The 20,166-nt window shown below is 43.3% G+C and overlaps 2 protein-coding genes across 3 annotated transcripts; one reads left to right on the forward strand and one right to left on the reverse strand.

Annotated features, from left to right (window-relative positions):
• Positions 1-1,149: 1,149 nt before the first annotated feature.
• On the forward strand, positions 1,150-7,735 carry EMB2191 (Cytidine/deoxycytidylate deaminase family protein). The gene is made up of 7 exons (XM_078579866.1): positions 1,150-1,282; positions 2,498-2,535; positions 4,325-4,391; positions 6,012-6,171; positions 6,282-6,375; positions 6,512-6,609; positions 7,408-7,735. Exons 1-7 carry the CDS (start codon positions 1,163-1,165, stop codon positions 7,452-7,454), a joined length of 624 nt encoding a protein of 207 aa, XP_078435992.1. The 5' UTR covers positions 1,150-1,162; the 3' UTR covers positions 7,455-7,735.
• Positions 7,736-9,603: 1,868 nt separating this feature from the next.
• On the reverse strand, positions 9,604-16,400 carry LOC144706355 (ATP-dependent RNA helicase DEAH11, chloroplastic-like). Of its 2 annotated transcripts, XR_013582236.1 has the most exons (4): positions 15,409-16,400; positions 11,628-14,766; positions 10,293-11,542; positions 9,604-10,183 (listed from the first exon to the last, which is right to left on the reverse strand). XR_013582236.1 is itself a non-coding variant. In XM_078579267.1 (3 exons), the coding sequence occupies exons 1-3, from the start codon at positions 16,177-16,179 to the stop codon at positions 10,365-10,367; spliced, it is 5,088 nt and encodes a 1,695-aa protein (XP_078435393.1). In that variant the 5' UTR covers positions 16,180-16,400; the 3' UTR covers positions 10,237-10,364. The 2 variants fall into 2 exon arrangements, 1 of the variants encoding a protein (XP_078435393.1); XM_078579267.1 differs by lacking the exon at positions 9,604-10,183 and having other exon boundaries at positions 10,237-11,542.
• Positions 16,401-20,166: the final 3,766 nt, after the last annotated feature.

Genomic DNA, 20,166 nt, shown 5'->3' on the forward strand with positions numbered 1-20,166 from the left:
TATGATCATCGTTACCAGAGAAGGCACATATGTGTCTTGCCCGCAACTTAGTGGGATAGTGGTAGTGGTGAAGGTGGCACATCCTGGATGGAGCCCCCCATGGCCGTAACCATGTCCTAAACAGAGGACAACTCCCCTAGCGGCGACACTAATCCCTTCTCCAACTCAGGCATGTCAATTAGGCTTGTTGGACGGATGACGAACCGTCATTTATTGGTCCGAAAATCATCATCCATCATCATCTAAAACGACAGATAGACGATGGAATGAATGGTATTCAGTCATCCTTCATCAGTCATCTGTCTCATGTGATGGATGATTGATGACATAAATGATGGAATGGATGACAGGGATGACTGATGACATTTAAGGATGACGGAAATATATGCATATATATTGCATCGTTAGATAGGGCCCACTAGCCCCAAGAAGGGGAATGACAATGAGCTATTAAGATGGGGACAACAACCATCGAGGAGGGGGAAAATGGCGGGGATGATGACGACCATGGACAAGAAGGTATACTGTTGATGATGGGAAACAACGAGTGCCGACCATGGGAATGACAACCACCAAGACGAAGACAAGAACTACTGGCAACAGGAAATGACAGTAGCGGAGGATCGAGACAGTGACCACCAACGACAGGGAACGAACCTCAATCACCCCCCTCTCCCTCTCCCTCTCTCTCTCTCTTGCTCGATTGCTCCCTCTCCCTCTCTCTCTATTGCTCCCTTCACCTTCTGAGGCTACTTTGTCATCCATCCGTCTGTCATCTGTTCCATTTTCCGTAATGGATGAATGATGAAACGGGACTGACGACAGAGTTGTGACGATGATGAAACATTGACGGATGACGAAATGGCCGAACTGAAATATGCTGGATGGATAACTGAACGGAAATCCATTCAGTCCCATTCCATACGCCCAAAAACATCATCTATCAGTTGTCCAACAAGCTGAACGTCAATCCAACTGCCGATTAGACTGGAAACCCCAGTCTAGTGTACTCAGTAAAAACAAGCATACTTGTTGGAGATCTGGGCCCATCTCTGGGCCTTGGAGTGCCCTTTAATGGGCCAAATTAGACCCCACAGAAGAGGCCCTATAAAGTGCCGTTTGAGCAATGAGCAGTACTGTGAACGGTCGGCGCCTCTGCCTAATGGCCGAAAGCCCTCCGCTATTACCCAGTTCATTGGGTTCCAACGGCGACGCGTCGACTGGGTTTTCTTCAGAATTCACACCTTCCGACTTTGCCTTCATGGAGGTCGCTTTGGAACAGGTACATGGTCGTGTCTTGGTTCTTGAGATACTTCTTAAGAATGAAATATCTGTATATGACATTTTTCCGGATATGGGTGTAAAGATTTTATGGGTAAAACAAGCTGAAGGGGATCGCACATGGGTTTCTATTTGATATACGGCTAGTACTGATTTCTCTGCCTACGGCGAGGGGTCAGCTTTTTGCATTAAAGTCCCAAGTCCTCCCTCAATTCATGAATGGCGTTGGTCACCGCTATCACATTGATTCTTGCCCAGTTGAAATGGGCCCAAAAGTCTCGGTATTAGAGAAACTCGACCACTTTCAGTTGTCCTTTTGGGGATTGGGATTTTCAGTTGTAGCGCTGTTTATCTCTCAGATCGCTATTAGTTTTCCTCCGTATCCATCAGTCTTGATGAGAGTCCCATTTCAGCGCTGTATTTTGGTACTGAATCAGAGACGAGATAAAAGAAGACCAATAGTATGACGTTTCCGCCTTACCCGAAGCACTCATTCTGGTATTTTCGCCCTTCAATAGACTCTTTCCTATTACTATTTTATTGATTTTTCTTTAAAATTGAATTACTATGCAGCATTAATGATTAAAACTAGTTTTGGTATATAATTCTATACATTATGAATCTAGTGTCCTACAATTTTAGTACTCAGAAACTCACATTTCACTGCTTAATTATCATAAATATATTTTATTTCATAAATAAATGTATAATATAGGTTGAATCCCAACTTCAAATTTCCTAGAGCTCTGACTATTTATGTACAAGTCGTACAGTTCTAATAAATTTAAATCTCTCAGCCGTATTAATACATTGTAATCGCTGCTCCATTCCAAGGAACCCGTCGCATTACTTGGCACATCTTTCTTTTATTTTTTGATTGGGTAAATGTAGGTTTTTTTTCGTGGCATAGTTTTTAGCTTGAATTGTTTAAACAATTCTCTAGGCTTAGGTTGATTTATTGGGGTTGTTACTCGTGGAGTTCGGGGGAAAAATTCTTACAGAGTCGAGGTAGATCGACATTGTCAATGTTCCTGAAATGAGTCATCTCTAATAAAGGGTTAGAATGCCAGCAAACCTTCACCATGTAATTTCTTGAATGTCCGTGTCACTAAATGTCCGTGTCATTTTTCTGAAAGAAATATTTGAGTATTCATTTTTTTCTTCTTAGAGGAAATGTTCTGCATTTAACCATTCATTTGAATCCTTAAAATTGCAGGCTAGATTAGCATTGAGAAGTTTGGAAGTGCCTGTGGGGTAAGTCATCCATGTATTAATCTTTACGATTTTCTACTTTTGTTCTGTCTCTGAAGAGTAATCCGATTTTTGGTTGGTTAGTATTTTTTTTGTGTGGTTATTCCTTTGGATTTACATCAAAAGCTGGAACAGAAAAGATAATAGGGGTCTGGGTAACAAGGGGAAATATGATATAGCATTATTCAATGAAGCTGGAGATACAGTCACCAACTCCTTTCTGGGTTATTTCCGTCATTTTGGATTTGGTTTAATCCCTTTTAATACTTGTAGCCCTTCTCTAGGGCAGGAAGTCGATAACTGTTTATTTAACTGGGTGGGAGATCCTTCCGAAGGGGCGCACATGCATATTTGGGGTCTGTTGTCATTCATTCCTTCTATCTTTCCCCTCTATATCTCTCTCTACCTTTGCTTACAACATCCCTCTTTAATTCAAACCTACTCGAAGTATCTAACAGCTTGTTTGTCAACTACGGATAGTGCATAATAATGGGAATTTATGGGTATGACTGGAACTAGCTTCCATTTATGAACTTGTTTTGGGTATTTGCTCTCTTGGATACCAGTCACGTAGGTCTTTTATCTGGAGTAGACTTGAATGCTGATTTGGCAATGACCTAGAAGAACTGATGGGTATTTTAGACTCTTTAAATTCCCTTCTGGTTGCCGTGGACAGTCTTTTTCAAAAAAAATGAACATGGATACTCTTTTTTCATTGGAACTCTGGCTGACGTCTATAAAAAGTGTTTCCTCTTTTAAACATGGCATAAGAGGAGTGAAATTGGACCTGTGGGGCGGCTCAAGCCGATGCATATTGGTGGCGGTGACTTAAAAGGCTTGAGAAGAAATGGCTTAATTACAAACAATAATAGGAAGTTAGATCCACAATCTTCATGAGGATAAGTTTGGTTTTAAACTCCGATTTGGCCAGGAGTACGCCATGCTAATGTGCCTTGGATTATCCACATATCCGGGTCAGGCTTATTTGCTTCTCAGAAGAAGGTTATGTTATTTTTAACATAAAACGTTATCCAGCGGATAAGTGCTCTCAACGCATACTGAAAAAAGTCATGACTTTAGCAGCGTTCAGGAGTAAAAGGGAGCGAAACAATGACTAGTGTTTTTTTTCAATCTGCTCAGTAACATGAAATATTATCCAAAATGTGCTGTCTTCAATAGTAACATGTTATATGAAGCAATATGTGCTGTCTACAACAGTAAGATGTTATCTTAAGCAAATGCCATGATGAAGAAGAGGAGACGATCCGTTTATTATGGGACCTCATAATGGGTAACAGAATGGAAAATTATCAAGAAAGTATGAAGCAAGAAAAGTGAGGGAAAAAGGACTACTATCTTCTAGTCTAGAACTCTCCACTTCTCATGGATGAGGTTGCCAGCACAGTCCTTTCTTGTCCCCGTCTAAAGTATATTGTTTTTTGGGGGCATCAAAATCACTAAACAGGGCTGCAAAGTGATGGGGTTGAAGAAATTTTATCTCATCCCTATGAATTCTGTCTCAACTGTTGAACAAGTAGCATTTCGGGAGTACTCATCCAAGCTCAATGTTCTGGGCTGGCATGCTTTCCCATCATAGGTAGGCACAGGATAATACTGCAAGTCTTCTCATTTTGTCTACCAGGTAAATGAGGTTATTTATTGCTTAAAATGAGATTAAAAGATTGCTCACAATCCCAATAATCTAATGAGTTCAGTTTTTTATGTTAAACTTCTAGAAGTTTCACTTTTTGAGGTCCCAAGAATGATTTTGCTCTTAATTTTTTGTTTCTAGTTGTATTTTTGTCGAGGACGGAAAGATCATTGCCTCTGGAAGCAACAGGACAAATGAAACACGAAATGTATGTACTCTCTGAAAATAAGATTTAAGTCTTTGGTATTTTTGTGCAAAATTTTACTTTTGTTTCTCCTCCAATGAGTCATGCATTCTGCTGAAGACTTATTGTCATCATTTAACCCAGTAGTTTGTTAGGAACCGCCAGTTATCTTTGACAAATAATTCACCAAAAATCAAGAAAAAGTTGATCCAAGAATCTAATTGTTCATCAGTCGAATGCTAGATCCGAGTTAGAGAAATCTCGATTTAGGAATAGAATCAGGTGGATAGGAGAATATTCTGAAGAAACCAAATGAGGTGGATTGAGCAATACTTCCCCCCTCCTCTGGTCTCAGGTGCTTCCCGCTCCCAACCTTCAGCCACAGCTGCCCTTTCGATTAACAACTTCTAGTCCTCCTTGACCTCTTTTTTATAGACTCTCTTGAGGTTGAAATTCACACGTGTGGCCTGATTTATCAGGCTTTTTTGTTGAAACACCCCTGATTTGTCTTTGAAAATAACGTATCAGCGATGAAGAAAAAAGGAGACGGGTCAGTGAAATGCAAGGAAAAAGGGGGGATACAATGGGAGATTTATTGTAAAGATTATTGAAACTCGCCTACTTCATCTTGACTGTTCGTGTGTGTCCCTCCACCATCCTCCCTTTTTATAGAACTCTACTATGATCCTATTTCCCTGTGGGAACTTTGGCGCCATAGCCGGTTAGGGGCATTATGATGATTTTCATTTGTACATGTTTTCCTTTAAATAAGGCAGCCCTCCCTTAAGAAGGGCAGTGAATAATGAAGATTGCTCCTTAACTCCCCCCAGTCACTCTGAGTCTTGTTTTGTTCCCTCGACGAACCCATTTCTCCAGACAGCTAATTCCCAGTCAATCCCTGCCTCTGATCGGCCTCCTCTATCCCCTTCGTCCATACAAACCTGAATCAAGGTTCATACCACACTCCCATGCTATAATGGAGCAAATGTGTGGGAGGAGGGGCTTATCAGTGAGGCTTCCAAACAGTCCCACACTATAATAAAGCAAATGTGGCGGAGAGGCTGGGCATTTGGGCTTCCAAACACCTGGTTCCACATCTATCTAGAGAGTCACATAACACTCGCCTGGATGAGGTAGAACTGAGTATGAAATATCTATGAATCGTGTTATTTCTGATTTATTCTGTTATTTCAAATTGAGGGCTCCCCCATCTTTCCAAGTCAAAGATATTTGTTGATTCTGCAATTTTCCTCTGGACAGCGGTTAGTAAATAATGTTATGTCGACAAGACCATACTGGAAACTTGGGAAGAATTAATTCTCCAGTAAAAAATCCCTCGTAGTCCATTGAATTTTAGATTAGGACTTCCCTTAATCTCATGTAGATCTCAAAATGACAAAATTAGACGTAGAAGAGAATCCTCTGAAATGATTAGGGATGTTTACAATATCTGAAATTATAGGGTCATAAATGTAAAGATGAAACAAATCTCACAGCTGACCAAATGTTTCTTCTCAGGCTCTGTTATCAGCGGTTTTATTTGTCCTGCTTTTTTTGCCATTGCCATTTGGATCTACAAGTTTTGTTCTTGGAATTGACGTCTTAGTTACAAGTTTCAAAATTGTTTTGGAGCCGCTTTTACAGGCAACAAGACATGCAGAAATGGAGGCTGTGGATTTTCTTCTAGAACAGTGGCAGAAGGACGGACATACTCGACAAAACATCGCTGAAAGGCTCTCAAAATGTGTGATTTATGTTACTTGTGAACCTTGTATTATGTGTGCTGCCGCATTGTCCATTCTTGGTAAATCTCGCTTTCTTGTGGCACTAATGCAACTTTAGATCAACCTTTAATCTTTTTGTTTTTGATTTTTTTGATTTTATTTTTTAGTTTTTTTAACAAACTTCTCCTAGGAATTGGTGAGATTATATATGGCTGCACAAATGATAAATTTGGTGGATGTGGGTCTGTCTTGTCAATGCATGAGAGCAATCTACATTTTCCAAGGTTTGCATCTTATCAAGGATATTCGGCTGAAATAACCTTGACGCCCATTTTTTAACTCCACTAGGTGATGACTACCATCGTAAAAACAAGGATTTCTGATAAAATATCTTACACATTTTTTCTTTTGGCTGGCCAGCATTTCAAAAGGGAAATACTTCAAATGCCGTGGAGGGTTAATGGCATCAGAATCGATAGATCTTTTCCGTTGTTTCTATGAGCAAGGAAACCCTAACGGTATGTCCTCAACATACACTTTTATGCGTTTTTTGTTACGTATCTCTGGAGAATAGATGAATTTTTCACAATCAAGAAACAGCGATGGATCAATTCAATGAGTTATTCGACGATAATAGAAATCCTGTGCTGAATTCACAGCTTAGAAGGAAAGTAGTTCGAAGTAATTAATAAAAGGTAGCGCAAATTGAAACCAGAATCGACCAGATCAGCCACTCTGTCCACCTCCAGACGACGGCTAGGGTGGATCAGTTTCTCCATCTACCACCAGATGACGGATAGCGGCCTATCCTTCCAACACCAAATGAGGGTTAGGCCTGATCTGCTTCTCCCATTGCCCCCCAGAAGGCAAGAGGATCTCTCGCTTGCAACTGTCTCCAAAAAAATGCCAAAACAACCTCCCCATTGTGGACGCAATCTTCTTTATGAAGAAAATGCCACAATTGAAGTTATTGTCTTCTATTTTTTTCCCACTTCACGATTTTGAATTCTCACATGAATATTCCACACCGTGAACTGCTATCCCTTCTCGTTTCTTTTTGTGATAAGTCCTAGTTAGGACCTTATCAGTTTTTGGTTAATGTTATTGTGATCATGGTTTGCTTCTCAAAATTGTCAAGTTTCTTCCGGAAAATTCAATTTTTGGGCATCTCTTGTGGAAAAGAAAAACAAATGAACCAGGTAAGGAGAACTTGGATCATTCTGGGTTTCATTACTCAATTTTATCTTATTTTTTCCCTTATTATGTGATTTTTTTATTATTATTTTTCTGTAATTCATGGTATTCCTTCTGTGCAGCTCCCAAGCCTCACAGGCCTTGCCGAATCTCCCAAGAGATGATCTGATTTCTGCGGAACTTCCACATCGCCACTTCCCAGCCATTGAAAACTAGAAGACAAAGAGTTTTTTTTTCTCCTCAACAAAGAGGAATCTTTGGCTGCAGCCAGATTTTTCCCATTATATTTCCTCCACAAAAGAGGAGAAAAAAGTTTCTAACTCGACCGTTCTTGATTTCTGGTGTGGCCGAGAAGCCAGGAGAGGACAGAGAAAACTGAGACTTCTATTGTTCAAACTGAGACTTATATTGTTCAGAGAAAACAGAGAACCGAGAAGTTCAAGTTTTTCATCCCTTTGATTCTTATATTTCAAAAAAAAATCCCTTGTATTGTTAGAAAAAAACTGAGACTTATATTTTATAAGTCTTATGCATACATTACCTACTCATTTAGTATCAAACCAGTGCCTCCCTCTCAAGTTCTCTTTATCTCTCTAAAGAAAACTATTTTATTTTGGCAAGGCAGAGATGCACTCCCTTAGCAGAGCGATCTCAATTAAGCCACTTGATTGTAGTTAGCCACGGTATTTTCATTAAGCTGGAGAGGGTGGAGATGGAGCATATAGATAGCAAGATGAGGATGACAGGGTTCAAGGAGAGACTTGTAACTGCACAGTAATACTAAAGAAAGGAATTGACATTAACCTTCTTTACTCTTTTGAAAACCCAAGATTAACTTTGCGTTTAACCTTATGAAAATAAAACGGGTCTCTGAATAAGGCAACCTTTACTTTTCATTTTATAAAAAAGAGGTGTTAGGCTATCTATCATTCCGGCGTCTTCCCCGTTGTATTCTGTCACCTAGGCTAGTCCACTTGAATTGTATATCAGAATTAAACTTGAAATCTATCCAAAATATTGCCCAAGAAAAACTGTGGAAATGGAAAATTGAGAAATAAGGTGTTGACGAAAAAATGGGATCAAGTATGAACACAGTTTTGTGCCACACAATCTTCTCCAAAACAGGACATAAAATAAATTTGAAAAACTACAGGTGATAATAGTAAATAAAAACCAAATAAATCTACTTACAGTGAGAACGATAAATCTGAAAGAAAGGATAGTGGTTTAGAACCAATCCCATTGAAGAGCTAATGAGGCTTGAGGAGATCTCACCCTCTTTAACTAGAAAGAGATAGGTACAAGCTTTCTTTTAGGCTGAGGATTTTATCCTTGACAAGAGTGAGATAGGAAGATAATAAAAACAAGTAAATGACATGTATTTTTTACCTTTTATAGGCTAGGTGAGGAAGATGCACCAGTTCTGGCAATGCCTCCCATGCTAGTGGCGATATTTTTTAGCATCTAGGATGGGGGTTGAAAATGAAAGAAGAATTGTAAAAAATAATGGGATGCAGATTATATGTGGCTCACGCATCATAAGAGTATATATTTAGAATCTTATTTCATTATAAAATAGTGGAGAATCATATTCTATAATAGAGCACAAAATTTACAGCAAACTTTACCTTATTCTGATCAATTAGAGGGCGAAGTTGCTGAATGAGGTCATCTATTTATTTTGGAGGTTCCACATCTATTGTCGGTATACTTGCAGAAAGTATAGAAGAGAGATAATTGAGATCTTTGTGGGTTTGTGATATGTTTTTTAAAAACTTAAGTTCATCGGATGTCTTTTCCAGCCAAAAATACTATTGTCAGAATGAATGAGTTGGCTTATCAAGTGTATGGCTGGGTTCTCCTTTGAGAGCCAACAAACTGTTGATTGCTTGTTTCTGCTATTTATTTCCCAGAGAAACATATGTTTCGCGAATTTAGAGGATAAAATGTATTCCAGTTGGTCACTAAAAAGTTGGAATAATTATTGTGTCAAAATTTTGATTCATTTTCCTAAAGATCATTATAGAATTGGAATAATAAAATGGATTAGGATAAATCCAAAACATAATCCATTCAGATAAGTCCAATGAAAAATCGTACTCGAAGATCAGAATAGAAAAGAAAATCACCCTGCACCAGCTCATGCGTTTTTTAATCAAAGGATTTTTGTGCACTTTCATGTGATTTCAAGAATACGCTTCTCGTGGTGTCATTTGATAATAAATTCGTAAATTCAGTCCAAAGACCTTGACTTGTGACATGAAACATGAACTATTTCAGTTATCCAAATGCTGAACGACACAAAAAAATTCCTCTGAAAGTCTTCACTTGTGAAATGAATTACAAGGTAAGTGTCAACAATGGCCTTTGTCTCAGAGAGTAATATCAAATAGAAGGGAATTGGATGTCAAAATAATCTCATAAAATGGCTCTCTGTAAAATGGTTTTTTGACCTCGTCTGCAAGCACCATTCCGCCCTGCTACTCTTACTCCAACCCCGATAAAACCCCACAGCGCTCCCCCTGGCAGATACATGAAACTGAAAGAAATGGAAGATGAAGACTCCACGGTAGGAGAGAAAAATGGCAACTGCCACCATTGAAACAATCGAGATTAATAAGTCATTTTCACAACACGGTAAGATATCTTTAAGTAGTTCCGTTAGATCAAACATAAAGCCAAATTCTGGAAAGGACGACTGTGAAAGCACTGCAGATTGAAAGGATCCTACAAGATCTTCACAAAGTAGACCTCAAGCCTATTCAGATAACCGCTCAATGGCTTGAAAGGTGCAGCCATAATGTTTCCAAACTGAATTCTCTTCTTTGGGATATCTTTTGTTGATGTTTTCTAACTGATGTCCAGATAATCTTGTAATTCCAGAGCACTTAGATGGTGCTGCAGAGTGATGTTTGAAAAATATTCAAATTAGTAAGTCAGCAGCCGGCATAGATTTTCTCTGCTCAAGAATAACAGATATCATTCAATTCTGAAAATACTAATGTACCTGGCTGCCATGTCTTCCTTTGGAGCTAGAGAAACAATAAGAGAGAGAAAGAAGGGGTAATATGTATATTTTCTACATAATGTCGAGGTGGATGGCCCGGAGGTGAGCATAGCAGTCCTCAGAGGAGGAGAAGGTGAGGAGGCAGTCCCAGCAGATGTGACACCCGCAGAGGCACTCCACGTGGCTGCAACCCTCTGTCTTCTCGATGACATGGCCGCATGCCGGGCAGCGCTTCACATTGTTCTTCCCCCGCCGCCATTCCTCCACTGACACGTCAGGGTCCTCCTTGATCTCCCTGTACATCTCGCATGACAGCCACGGGTGGTACTCCACGTGGCACCTCCTGCAGGTCTCAGCCCCGCACGCGCCACATGTGTAGGGCACTGTCGTTCCTGTTGTCGCAGCTCGGTAGATGCCCGGGCAGTCTGGTGACGGGCAGAATCTGAATTCCCCACAGCTGCCTGCCACGTGTGCCGCTAAAGCAGCCCAGAAGAGCTCCTCCAGCTTGGTGGCGCCAACCAGATCCCGCAGATCTTGGAGAAGGAACGGCTCTCGGCACTGGCCCTCTTCTGCCAGGCAGCAAACTGGGAACCCCTCTCTGTTCCTGATTGTCGACTCCAGCTGCTCGGCCAGGCAGCCACGGCAGAAGCAGTGGCCGCAGCCCTCCAACTGGAATGGCTCCTCCAGCTGGCACAAACAGATTGGGCAGCACTCAGCATTGCCATCTTGGGGTTGAATGATTTCCTCGACCTTGCGGCGGTGGTCCATGTCGCCACGGATGTGTAGCACATGACGGCGGACGTCGAGGAGGAAGGTGGCACCAGGGACCTCATCCTGTAGGCCACGGAGGTCAGGCCCAAACTGGTCCACAAGCCGTTTGACTAGGTCTGGAGGTCGCCCTCCCCCCCGGAGGCTGACCTTGAGCTGAGCCTGCTCGCGGAGCGAGAGGAGCGCGGCAATCAGCCGCCTCTCCGCTGTTGCCACGTCATCTGTGGCACCAAAGATCCTAATCCCGCCACTCCGTTTGTCGTGGAGGATGTATGTCCTAGTCTCCCATCCCACTGACCTTGCGGCTGCAGCGCCATCACGGGAGCGGATCTGCTGCGCAGCCACGACCGCCAGTTCTACCACCCTTCCCTTCACAAGCTCCTCTAACGGCCGCCGCATGTCTGCAATCATTTTTGTACAATTCGCAAACATCTTTACCCTGTGTACTCCGCTCTCCATCTCCTCCAAAACCACCTTGAACCCTGCATCATCATCATCATTAGAATCATGATCATCATAATCATCATTACCACGGGGGATTTAGATGGCGGGTGAGCTTGTGTGCACCTGGGAGGCAATTGAAGCGTTGGATGAGGGAGAGGAGCTGAGATTTGATGGTGGGAAAGACGGCAGGGGGGCAAACCAGGGAGCTGCTGAAGAGCTGCTGGCAGCGGATCTTCTGCCAGGGACGGCAGATGGGGAGAGCCCTGCCGACAAGGTGAGAAAGGGCTGATGCTGCCTCCTGGTGCATCTTGCCATCAAAGGAGACCAAGGCCCGGGTAAGAGAATTTTGTGGCGCCCCTGGATCCAGGATCTGAACGCGGACCCCCTTTCTGGAGACAAATGGGGCCACCTCGCGCAGGATAGCCTCCTCCAGGGCATTAGCCGGTGGTTCCAGCACCAGTCCCCCACGAAAAACATGGACTCTTACGATGCTCATTGCGGCTGTCTCACCAGCAACAGCTGCATATACCTCCTCCTCTATTGCCTCCTCGCCAAGACCGCCGACGATAACACAGTCAGAAATCACTGGGCTGACATCAGCAATGACCACCCTCCCACCAATGACAACGCCGTCAAGGTTCCCCGCCACCAGCTCTGCTGTACCAGGGGTACAATGCACTTGTGCCCTCCCTCTGCATGGCTTCCGCGGCCAAAAGATCTTTGCTGTCACCATGGAGGGGCTGCCATCGCCAGAGAAGGAGGCTAGCCTGGTGGCCACAGCACGGACCTTCAATAAAGCTCCCCGGATCTTCACAGCCGTCAAAGCCTCTGTAGCTGTCTCAACATCCTCTGGGCAGAGGAACAAGATGTTCCCCCACAGGCGTGGATCATCAACATAGCGACGGACACCAGCAACTCCTGATATGTGCCCATCAACAGCCATGAGAATGTCCAGCTCGCTCAAAAATTTAGCCTCTGGGTGGGATATTTCCAATTCAAGGAGACGTCCATCAAGCTCCAGATGCCGGATATCGGCACCAGCCCCAAACAGAGCCACTGGGGCAGAGAAACCACGAGTGGCAGGCCGAAAGAGGCTTTTAAAGGTGCATTCAGTCCGCACGTAGCGAGTGAGGCAGTCAAGTGCATCATTGACGATGGTACAGACCTGGTCCGCATCTGAAGGGGAGCTCAGGAGCTGGATCTCCCGGGCTTCAAAATCCACCTCAATGCGGATCCTGTCGTCAGCACAGGCTTTCTGGGCGCGAGCGCAGAGGCTTTTGATGTTGCCACTGGCACGGGAACAGAGCCGGCGGAGCACAGTGCGGCTGATGTCAATGATGGTGCTCCTCTTCATCAGATCACCGGCCAGGTGACCGGGGTTGAAGGGCAGTGGCGGGTCCATCTGGGTCGCAACACCCAAGTCAACAGCCGTGACGCAGACCAGGTACTGCTTTGCCAGGGACAGAATCTCTCCAAAAACGACCCAAGCTGGCATTTCCCCGAAAACGAGCAGCGAACAGGATGGGTGCAGTGGCAGCTGGAGGCCCGATAAGGCCACTTTGTAGCCGAGCTTGTCACAGCCAGAGAAGGCAGCCAGGTTCTGGCCCAGCGAGCTGAGGATGACCCTCTTCAGCAGCCGGGAGTACTCTGCTGACCCGCTGGTCTCCCATTTCCAGTATGTGGGCACGACAAAGTTGAACTCGTCAAAGAGGCAGGCGTCAAGTTCGGTCACCGTCTCCTGGCACCGCCGCATGGACTTTGCGTTTACACTGTTCTGCCAGCACCACTGGTTCTGGCCCTCCTCTGCGAGCTCCCACTCCCGGTACACAGAGAGAAGGGTGAAGAGGTCCCCGTCACGATGGCAGAAGGGCACCTTGAGGCAGTCCGCCCGCAGCTTCTCGTCGTCACTGCCCACTCGGCAGAAGATGCTGCTGGCATTGGCCATGACGGCAGCCAAAACGAGGCCTTCCTTTGTCAGGCCATGGGCATGGCAGTCCAGGATCATCTTCCCCAGCCGTGGCTCTATGCCCAGCTTGATCAGACACCGCCCCATCTCCGTAAGTTTTAGCTGTTGCTCACCTCCTTCACCGCCATCTCCTCTGCACTGGACCACGGCGCCGAGCTGGACCAGGTTCTGGACTGCAGCATCAATTGAGTTAGAGTTTGGGGCATCGATAAAGTCAAACTCCATCATGTTGTGCACGCCCAGAGAGATGATCTTAAGAACAGCCATGCCGAGGTGGACCTTGCAAATCTCTGGCTGGGGGTACGGATCCATGGACTGGAACTCAGACTCGGTGTAGAGCCTGAAACACTTGCCAGGCTCTGTCCTCCCTGCCCGGCCAGCACGCTGCTTAGCCGAGCTCTGGCTGATCCGGCGGACCCGGAGCATGTTCATCCCGCTACGTGGCTCGAACCAGCACTCCTTCACCAGGCCTGAGTCGACAACAAACTTGATGCCGGGGATGGTGAGGGAGGTCTCCGCAATGTTGGTGCAGAAGATCACCTTCCTCTTCCCTGGCAAGTTCTCAAAGACCCGGCGCTGATCCTCCTGGGAAAGCTTCCCGTGCAACGGCAGAGCCACTGCATGGCGTCCATGGAAGTGCTCGCAAGCCCATTCCACCTCCATCTGTGATGTCAGAAATGCCAGAACCCCTCCATCTCCTTCAGACTGGTGGATTGTGCTGACCATCTTCACCACCTCTGCGGCACAGTCAGACAGCCCAGAGGCAGTTTGCTCTACATTTGCCTCTGCAGGAACGTACTTCAGCTCCACCGGAAAGCTCCTGCCAGCGACAGACAGGGTGACACAGCCAAACAAGTAGTTTGAGAGCTTGTGGCAGTCGGCAGTGGCAGACATGACGATGAACCTGATGTCAAGCCGCCGCAGCAGGAGGCTCTTGACAAGGGCGAGGACCAGGTCTGTGTTCAAGTTTCTCTCATGGGCTTCGTCCACGATGACATGGGAGACACCGGTCAAGCTCGGATCATTCATCAGATGTTGCAGGAGGCAGTGGTCTGTTGTGAAAACCACTCGGGATTTGAATGCGTGGCCAGGGGAGTAAGTCAAGTATGACGAGGCGAGGTCATCTAGGTAGCAGCCATGGCTTTCTTCAGAGACCCTCTTGGCCAGAGTGGCGGCTGCAATCTTTCGGGGCTGAGTGCAAATGATTGTTCCAGGCCCATCCAGCCACGAGTCCGCCAGGAACTGGACAACCTGAGTGCTCTTCCCCGAGCCAGTTTCTCCCTCCAGCATCATGACCTGCATGCATTCACAGCAAGCCATGAGCGACAATTGCTTCAAAAAAAAAAAAATCAACCGAAAGAGCATGCACTGACTATAGACATGCCAAAGAAATATAATTATTTTTACTACTAGGAATGGCTAATCAAGATGCACCACTGGCCCAGATATGAGTAAAGGCGCAAGTAAACGGCTAAAACTTTATATCATTGTAAATCTTCTTCGATAAATCTTTCGATCGGAGTACTAAAGCAATAAGTTGCAAGTCCTCAAGCACCATGCTAAAACATTATATCATTGTAAGTCCTCAAGCACCAAAGCTATAAGTTGGTTTCTTCTGAACCACCATCGTCGAACGTGTCATAAGAAGAAGATGACACTGACTATGAAGAATGATGCCACAAAAATACTGGGGAGAAGATCTTGAACCCAGATATGAGTCAACCATATGCCATAATTTCAGTTTCAGACACCATATCTGCTCCGATCACTAAATTCATTTCCGTCCTACACAATTCAAAAGCCCGAAATTCTGAAAAATCAACTGGTTACTCTAATGAAGACATGCTCTTCCGAAGATTAAAAACAAATATTTCAAATTCATATAGTATTCAGAGAATCTCAAGTTTCTTCAACGGAGAATAATGTAGCAAATAATACCTGATTGCACGCAATCAAGCTAAGAATCTTTCTCCTGTAAGCATAAATGGGAAGTCCCTCCTCCAACCTCCTGCGTTCCCGCACTAACAAGCAATGCAGTTGATCCCAATCCAGTTTACCATCCGCTTCATACACCCCACCACCTTGCCCCTTCTCTGCAATGCTCTCTCCAAGGAGACCCAAAATAGAGAAAACCCCAGCTCTAAACTCCCCTTGTTTCATCCTAAGCAGATCTCCTTCTTCCTCCATACTTCTCCGACGAGCCATCCGTTCTTCAAATTCAGCCAGCGGGGCCCGTTTGATCTTCGAAATCGACAGTTTCTTAATCGCGCCGGTCAAATCGTCGATCTTCCGATCATACAATCTCGCAGATTCGCATGAAAGAAGACTCCGCGCGTGCTCCGCAAACAGGCAACGAATCCTCGAATCCTCTTCTCCGCGATTGACCGGTGAATTCGAATCAAGACGCACTCGCAAATCGTGCGCGCCTTCGAGGTACAAGCCCCAGAAGTAGATCGCGGCCTCCAACGCGTCAGCCCTAGAGGAGAAGAAGAGCTTGCAAGCAAGATCATGGCTTGTGCGACAGTCAATCCTCCTCGGCGAGACGGGAGATCCGGCAATGAGGTTTTTTAGCGCTGCAGAGGACGATTCCTCGGCAAATCGACGATGCCCACGACGGCGATTGCGCTCCAGAACGACGGAGAAGGGGGCATGAGAAAAGGGTCGTTGAAGGGACGCCCGATTCGAGGGCCGGCCGCCTCGTTCCGCCATGATCGACGCTCTGCAATGGCGGCTCCAAGCTTCCGCCTTTCCCCCTATGAAGAAGAGATCGTTCGACGGCGGAACTCCTTGTCAAGAGATCGTTCATGGAAAGCGCGAGAGAAGCGGTAGAAATGGAGAGGGCGGCACCGGAAAAGACTGAAGAGAGAGCGAGAGAGAGAACAATCCGCGCGAAAATCTTGCTCCATTCCGCGACGTGTGGAACTGACGTGGTCAGAGAAAAGATGCATATTATTCGGAAGGATGGTGCAGGGACGCGGACGAGACAATTTTTCGTCCCGGGACGAAGAAATCGTCCCGTCCGAGGGTACAAACGAATTTCGGGACGAGAATTCGTCCCGGGAACCATCGGACGGGACGGTTTTCGTCCCGTGGGATGAAAAAACCATCCGTCCGGACGAATCTGGACGGAAAACTGCCAGATTCACGTCAAAGTCCATGTATTTTTACATCTGTGCAAATGGACGCCACTCAGAAATAATTGTACATATGTCTCTTTGCATTATATCTCTTCAGTAATTCCCTAAGAAACTTGAAAAAATCTATATTAATATATTAAAAATATAAAATGGGTGTTTTTTCGTCCAGGACAAATTTCAGGACAAAAATTCATCCCGGAAGGGCGGGATGTGACCAAAAACTGTCCCGGTATGACTGGACATGATGGTCTTTTATCGTTGGACGAAAAACCGTCCTGTCCTTCATCCTTGAACTTACTCTGGACGTCAGACGGGACGAAATTCGTCCCGTCCCGTCCATCGTCCACGTCCGGGACGATCCGAAACTATAATCAGGAGATCCCCCGGAGAATAATATAAAGAATATTTTGGGAAAGAATGATCCCCAGAATACTGCATCTCGTCCCAATTTTTAGAAGTTCGTTCGTCCCATCCTGCGTTCGTCCCATCCTAAATATTTTTTTCCGCATCCCGTCTCGTCCGAAAACCATCCCGCCCAAGACATTCTCGTCCCGTCCCACTTCTGGGATGAAGCAGTGCATTAGGCCACTCTGAATTTGACACGTGACTCTCGGATGAGAGATGATTTTCATGCGGATACATGACTCTCATAGGACGCAGAAACTGTAGTGTCCGCCGTCTAAGACTCCTGACGGGACAGTTATTTTGTCCATGGATGAGACAATCATCCCATCGGGGAACTGGCACATAATTCTTCGGCCCGTCAATCATTTGAGCTCCGAGACGGGACGATTTTTTAGTCCACGGACAAAATTACAGTACCGTCCACATCCGTACACTATAAACCCAAATTCTAGACATGCGGTTGGTGGAGAGTGGAGAGAGAGAGAGAAATTACAAAGACTCAAGAAAACTGTCAGCAGAAGAATGTTCTATATGTATGATCTATAGATTATTACAAAGTATGAAATAGCCAATGTGTATTAGTGTTGACCCCATCATTTGAGTGTTGGTCTATATGCTAATACAAAGTATGAAATAATAAATGCATATGAGTGTTGACCCCATCATTTGAGTGTTGGTCTATTGATTATTACAAATGATGAAATACTCCATGTATATGAGTGTTAACCTCATCATTTGAGTGTTGGTCTATAGACTAATACATAGCATGAAATCATCTATGCGTATGATTGTTGACCCCATCATTTGAGTGTTGAAATAAATTCCTGCATTCAAAATTCATTTATCTTCATTAACATTAATGTTTTATTTACTAACTTGTTCTTTTTATTACAATGTGATTTTAATAAAGAATATGATATATTGGGATGTTCTGGATAAATGATCATGTTTTCCTATGCCAGACTGTGTTGACAAATTTTTTAACCATTTCACTCTGAGAAACAAATATTACGATAAAATGCAAGAAAAATCAATTATTATAGGTTATCATGAATTCATCCATGCTCATGCATTCAATCATATGTTTGAGATGATGATACTGATTCGAAAAGCCACTGATCCTCATTAACATTGATGATGTATTTACTAAAATCTTAATTTTTTTATCAAATTACTTTGTTTTGCGTTTTCAAGGTCAAGCATACAAGTACAAAGAAGGTTTCATTAATTTATGGATGGCTTCAAGATTTATGGCATCACATAGGGAATGATGGGAGGCTTAAATAACATGGAATTCAAATGATATCTCAAGAAAAATGATAAGGCTCTCCATAGATTAAATGAGTTTTTAGCTCTTGTTGGACCAAACAAAAGATTGTGGCGGCATCCTCCCCCTGGAACAATTTAAAGAGACCATGTTGGATTCTCATAACCTTTTCCTTTTCCTTTCCCTTAGAATATATCATGAGTTACAAGTGAATTTCTATTTTTAAGTTAAATGCATGGTGGATATGCATCAAACGATTTTAAGCTGCGAGCTTAAAGAGGTTACATTATCCTAAAATGAAGAGCATGAGAAAAAAAATCATTAGCCCGAAAAGCCGGTGGATTGGTAGAGTAGGTGTTGAAGTAAATTAGGCTCGGCACTGTAAGAGAGGGAATTGACAATGAAATTAGATGGTGAAAACTACTTAGAGTGCACTCTTAAGACCGTTTTGGGTTGTTGCATCACATCAAGGTCCAATTCAGTAGTCGGAAGAAAAATCCCTAATCTTTTTATCTACTATCTCTCTTGTAATGATTTGACTAATTAAAAACCTCAGGTCCTTCCAATTGGGCGATCCAATGATGAAGAGAACCTGAAGTTGATCCAATATCTTCTCTCCCTACACTCTCAATTATTTCTTTCATTTCTCCTCATTTTTTAAGTATAGAAATCCAAAGGAGTTTAGCCCAAAGGAAAATCTCTTAGATAGTGAAAAAATGAGGCAAAGAAACTACTATTTATTACAGGTCTCCCGTCTCTTTCTCTCTCATTTTATATTGATTTTCTCCCTCATCACTAGAAAAATAAGGCTGGGCTTCATTATTTTATTATGTAGTCCTCTCTCCCACAAGCCCATTGGATATGATTTCCACTTGGACCAATCAAGGTCATTCCATTTAATGGACCCAGTTGGGTATATAAGCCCATTTCCACTAAATGGGATGATCATATGACATTAAAATACTATTTTTTGTCGGATATACATCTAGTTAATTGATGGGGATGGGGTTATATGGCTTTCAATCAGTTCTCACATCCACACCTCATTTGAATTTATATATATATATATATGTATAAATTATTCATGTGATATATTTATATTAAAGTTCATTGATAGAAAAATTTACAATCATAAGCAAATTGTGATGAGATTCAAATAGGTTGATCACTTATCTTTAAACAGATATTTATTACAATTTTTTATTAGCATATTTGAGAAGGACATTATTTGTTAAGTATAATAACAATATCTATTCATGCTCATTTAATGTATGTAGCTGATCCAATAACTATTTTTCATTGATAAAATAAGGAAATATACTGGGTGCTCTTTAGAAAAAGAGTCACTGAATTGATCGATGCGAGGTATTAGAGGGATTTATACCAAACTTTCAACAAGCTTGGTTCAAGCAGTTGTGTAAGTTGTATTTAGACAAGATAACAAGAACATCTTGTGGATGAACCATTGTGTTTCTAATTTCATTGCATGATTAACAATCATGTGATTCTAAATATTTTTAGCTCAAGCAGCAAAGAAGTCTAAAAAGGTCAAGGAAGATGATGCAAAAAGTAATTGGAAAAATTAGAAAAATTATTTTTAATGCATTTTATGACTTCCAAATGCATCAGCCCTAACTAGGATGACCAGTTAGGGTTTGAAGTTCACCACTGCCTAGGAGCTTCATATGGATTAGGGATTATATGAACATGATAACGGATGAACAAAGATTCCATGAAGAGTTATTGAACTCCTTTGTCCCTTTTGGAATGTGTAATGTATATTGGCATCACATGTTAGCAATATGACTTATCAATGGGTTAAACTGATGTATGATTAATTAATCTATATATGAAATTTATATCTAATTAATCAAGTTAGACAATAAA

This window comes from Wolffia australiana, chromosome 8 (assembly GCF_029677425.1).
Source record: "Wolffia australiana isolate 7733 chromosome 8, ASM2967742v1".
In the NCBI taxonomy this organism is placed as follows: Eukaryota; Viridiplantae; Streptophyta; class Magnoliopsida; order Alismatales; family Araceae; genus Wolffia; species Wolffia australiana.

Excerpts from the sequence above, each read along its gene's own strand:
- LOC144706355 (XM_078579267.1), bottom strand. The coding sequence starts at position 16,179 with ATGGCGGAACGAGGCGGCCGGCCCTCGAATCGGGCGTCCCTTCAACGA. Across the intron at positions 14,767-15,408 it reads GCTTGATTGCGTGCAATCAG|GTCATGATGCTGGAGGGAGA; the intron begins GTATTATTTGCT and ends GAATGCATGCAG. Across the intron at positions 11,543-11,627 it reads ACGCTTCAATTGCCTCCCAG|GGTTCAAGGTGGTTTTGGAG; the intron begins GTGCACACAAGC and ends ATGATGATGCAG.
- EMB2191 (XM_078579866.1), top strand. The coding sequence starts at position 1,163 with ATGGCCGAAAGCCCTCCGCTATTACCCAGTTCATTGGGTTCCAACGGC. Across the intron at positions 1,283-2,497 it reads TGGAGGTCGCTTTGGAACAG|GCTAGATTAGCATTGAGAAG; the intron begins GTACATGGTCGT and ends TTAAAATTGCAG. Across the intron at positions 6,376-6,511 it reads AGCAATCTACATTTTCCAAG|CATTTCAAAAGGGAAATACT; the intron begins GTTTGCATCTTA and ends TTGGCTGGCCAG.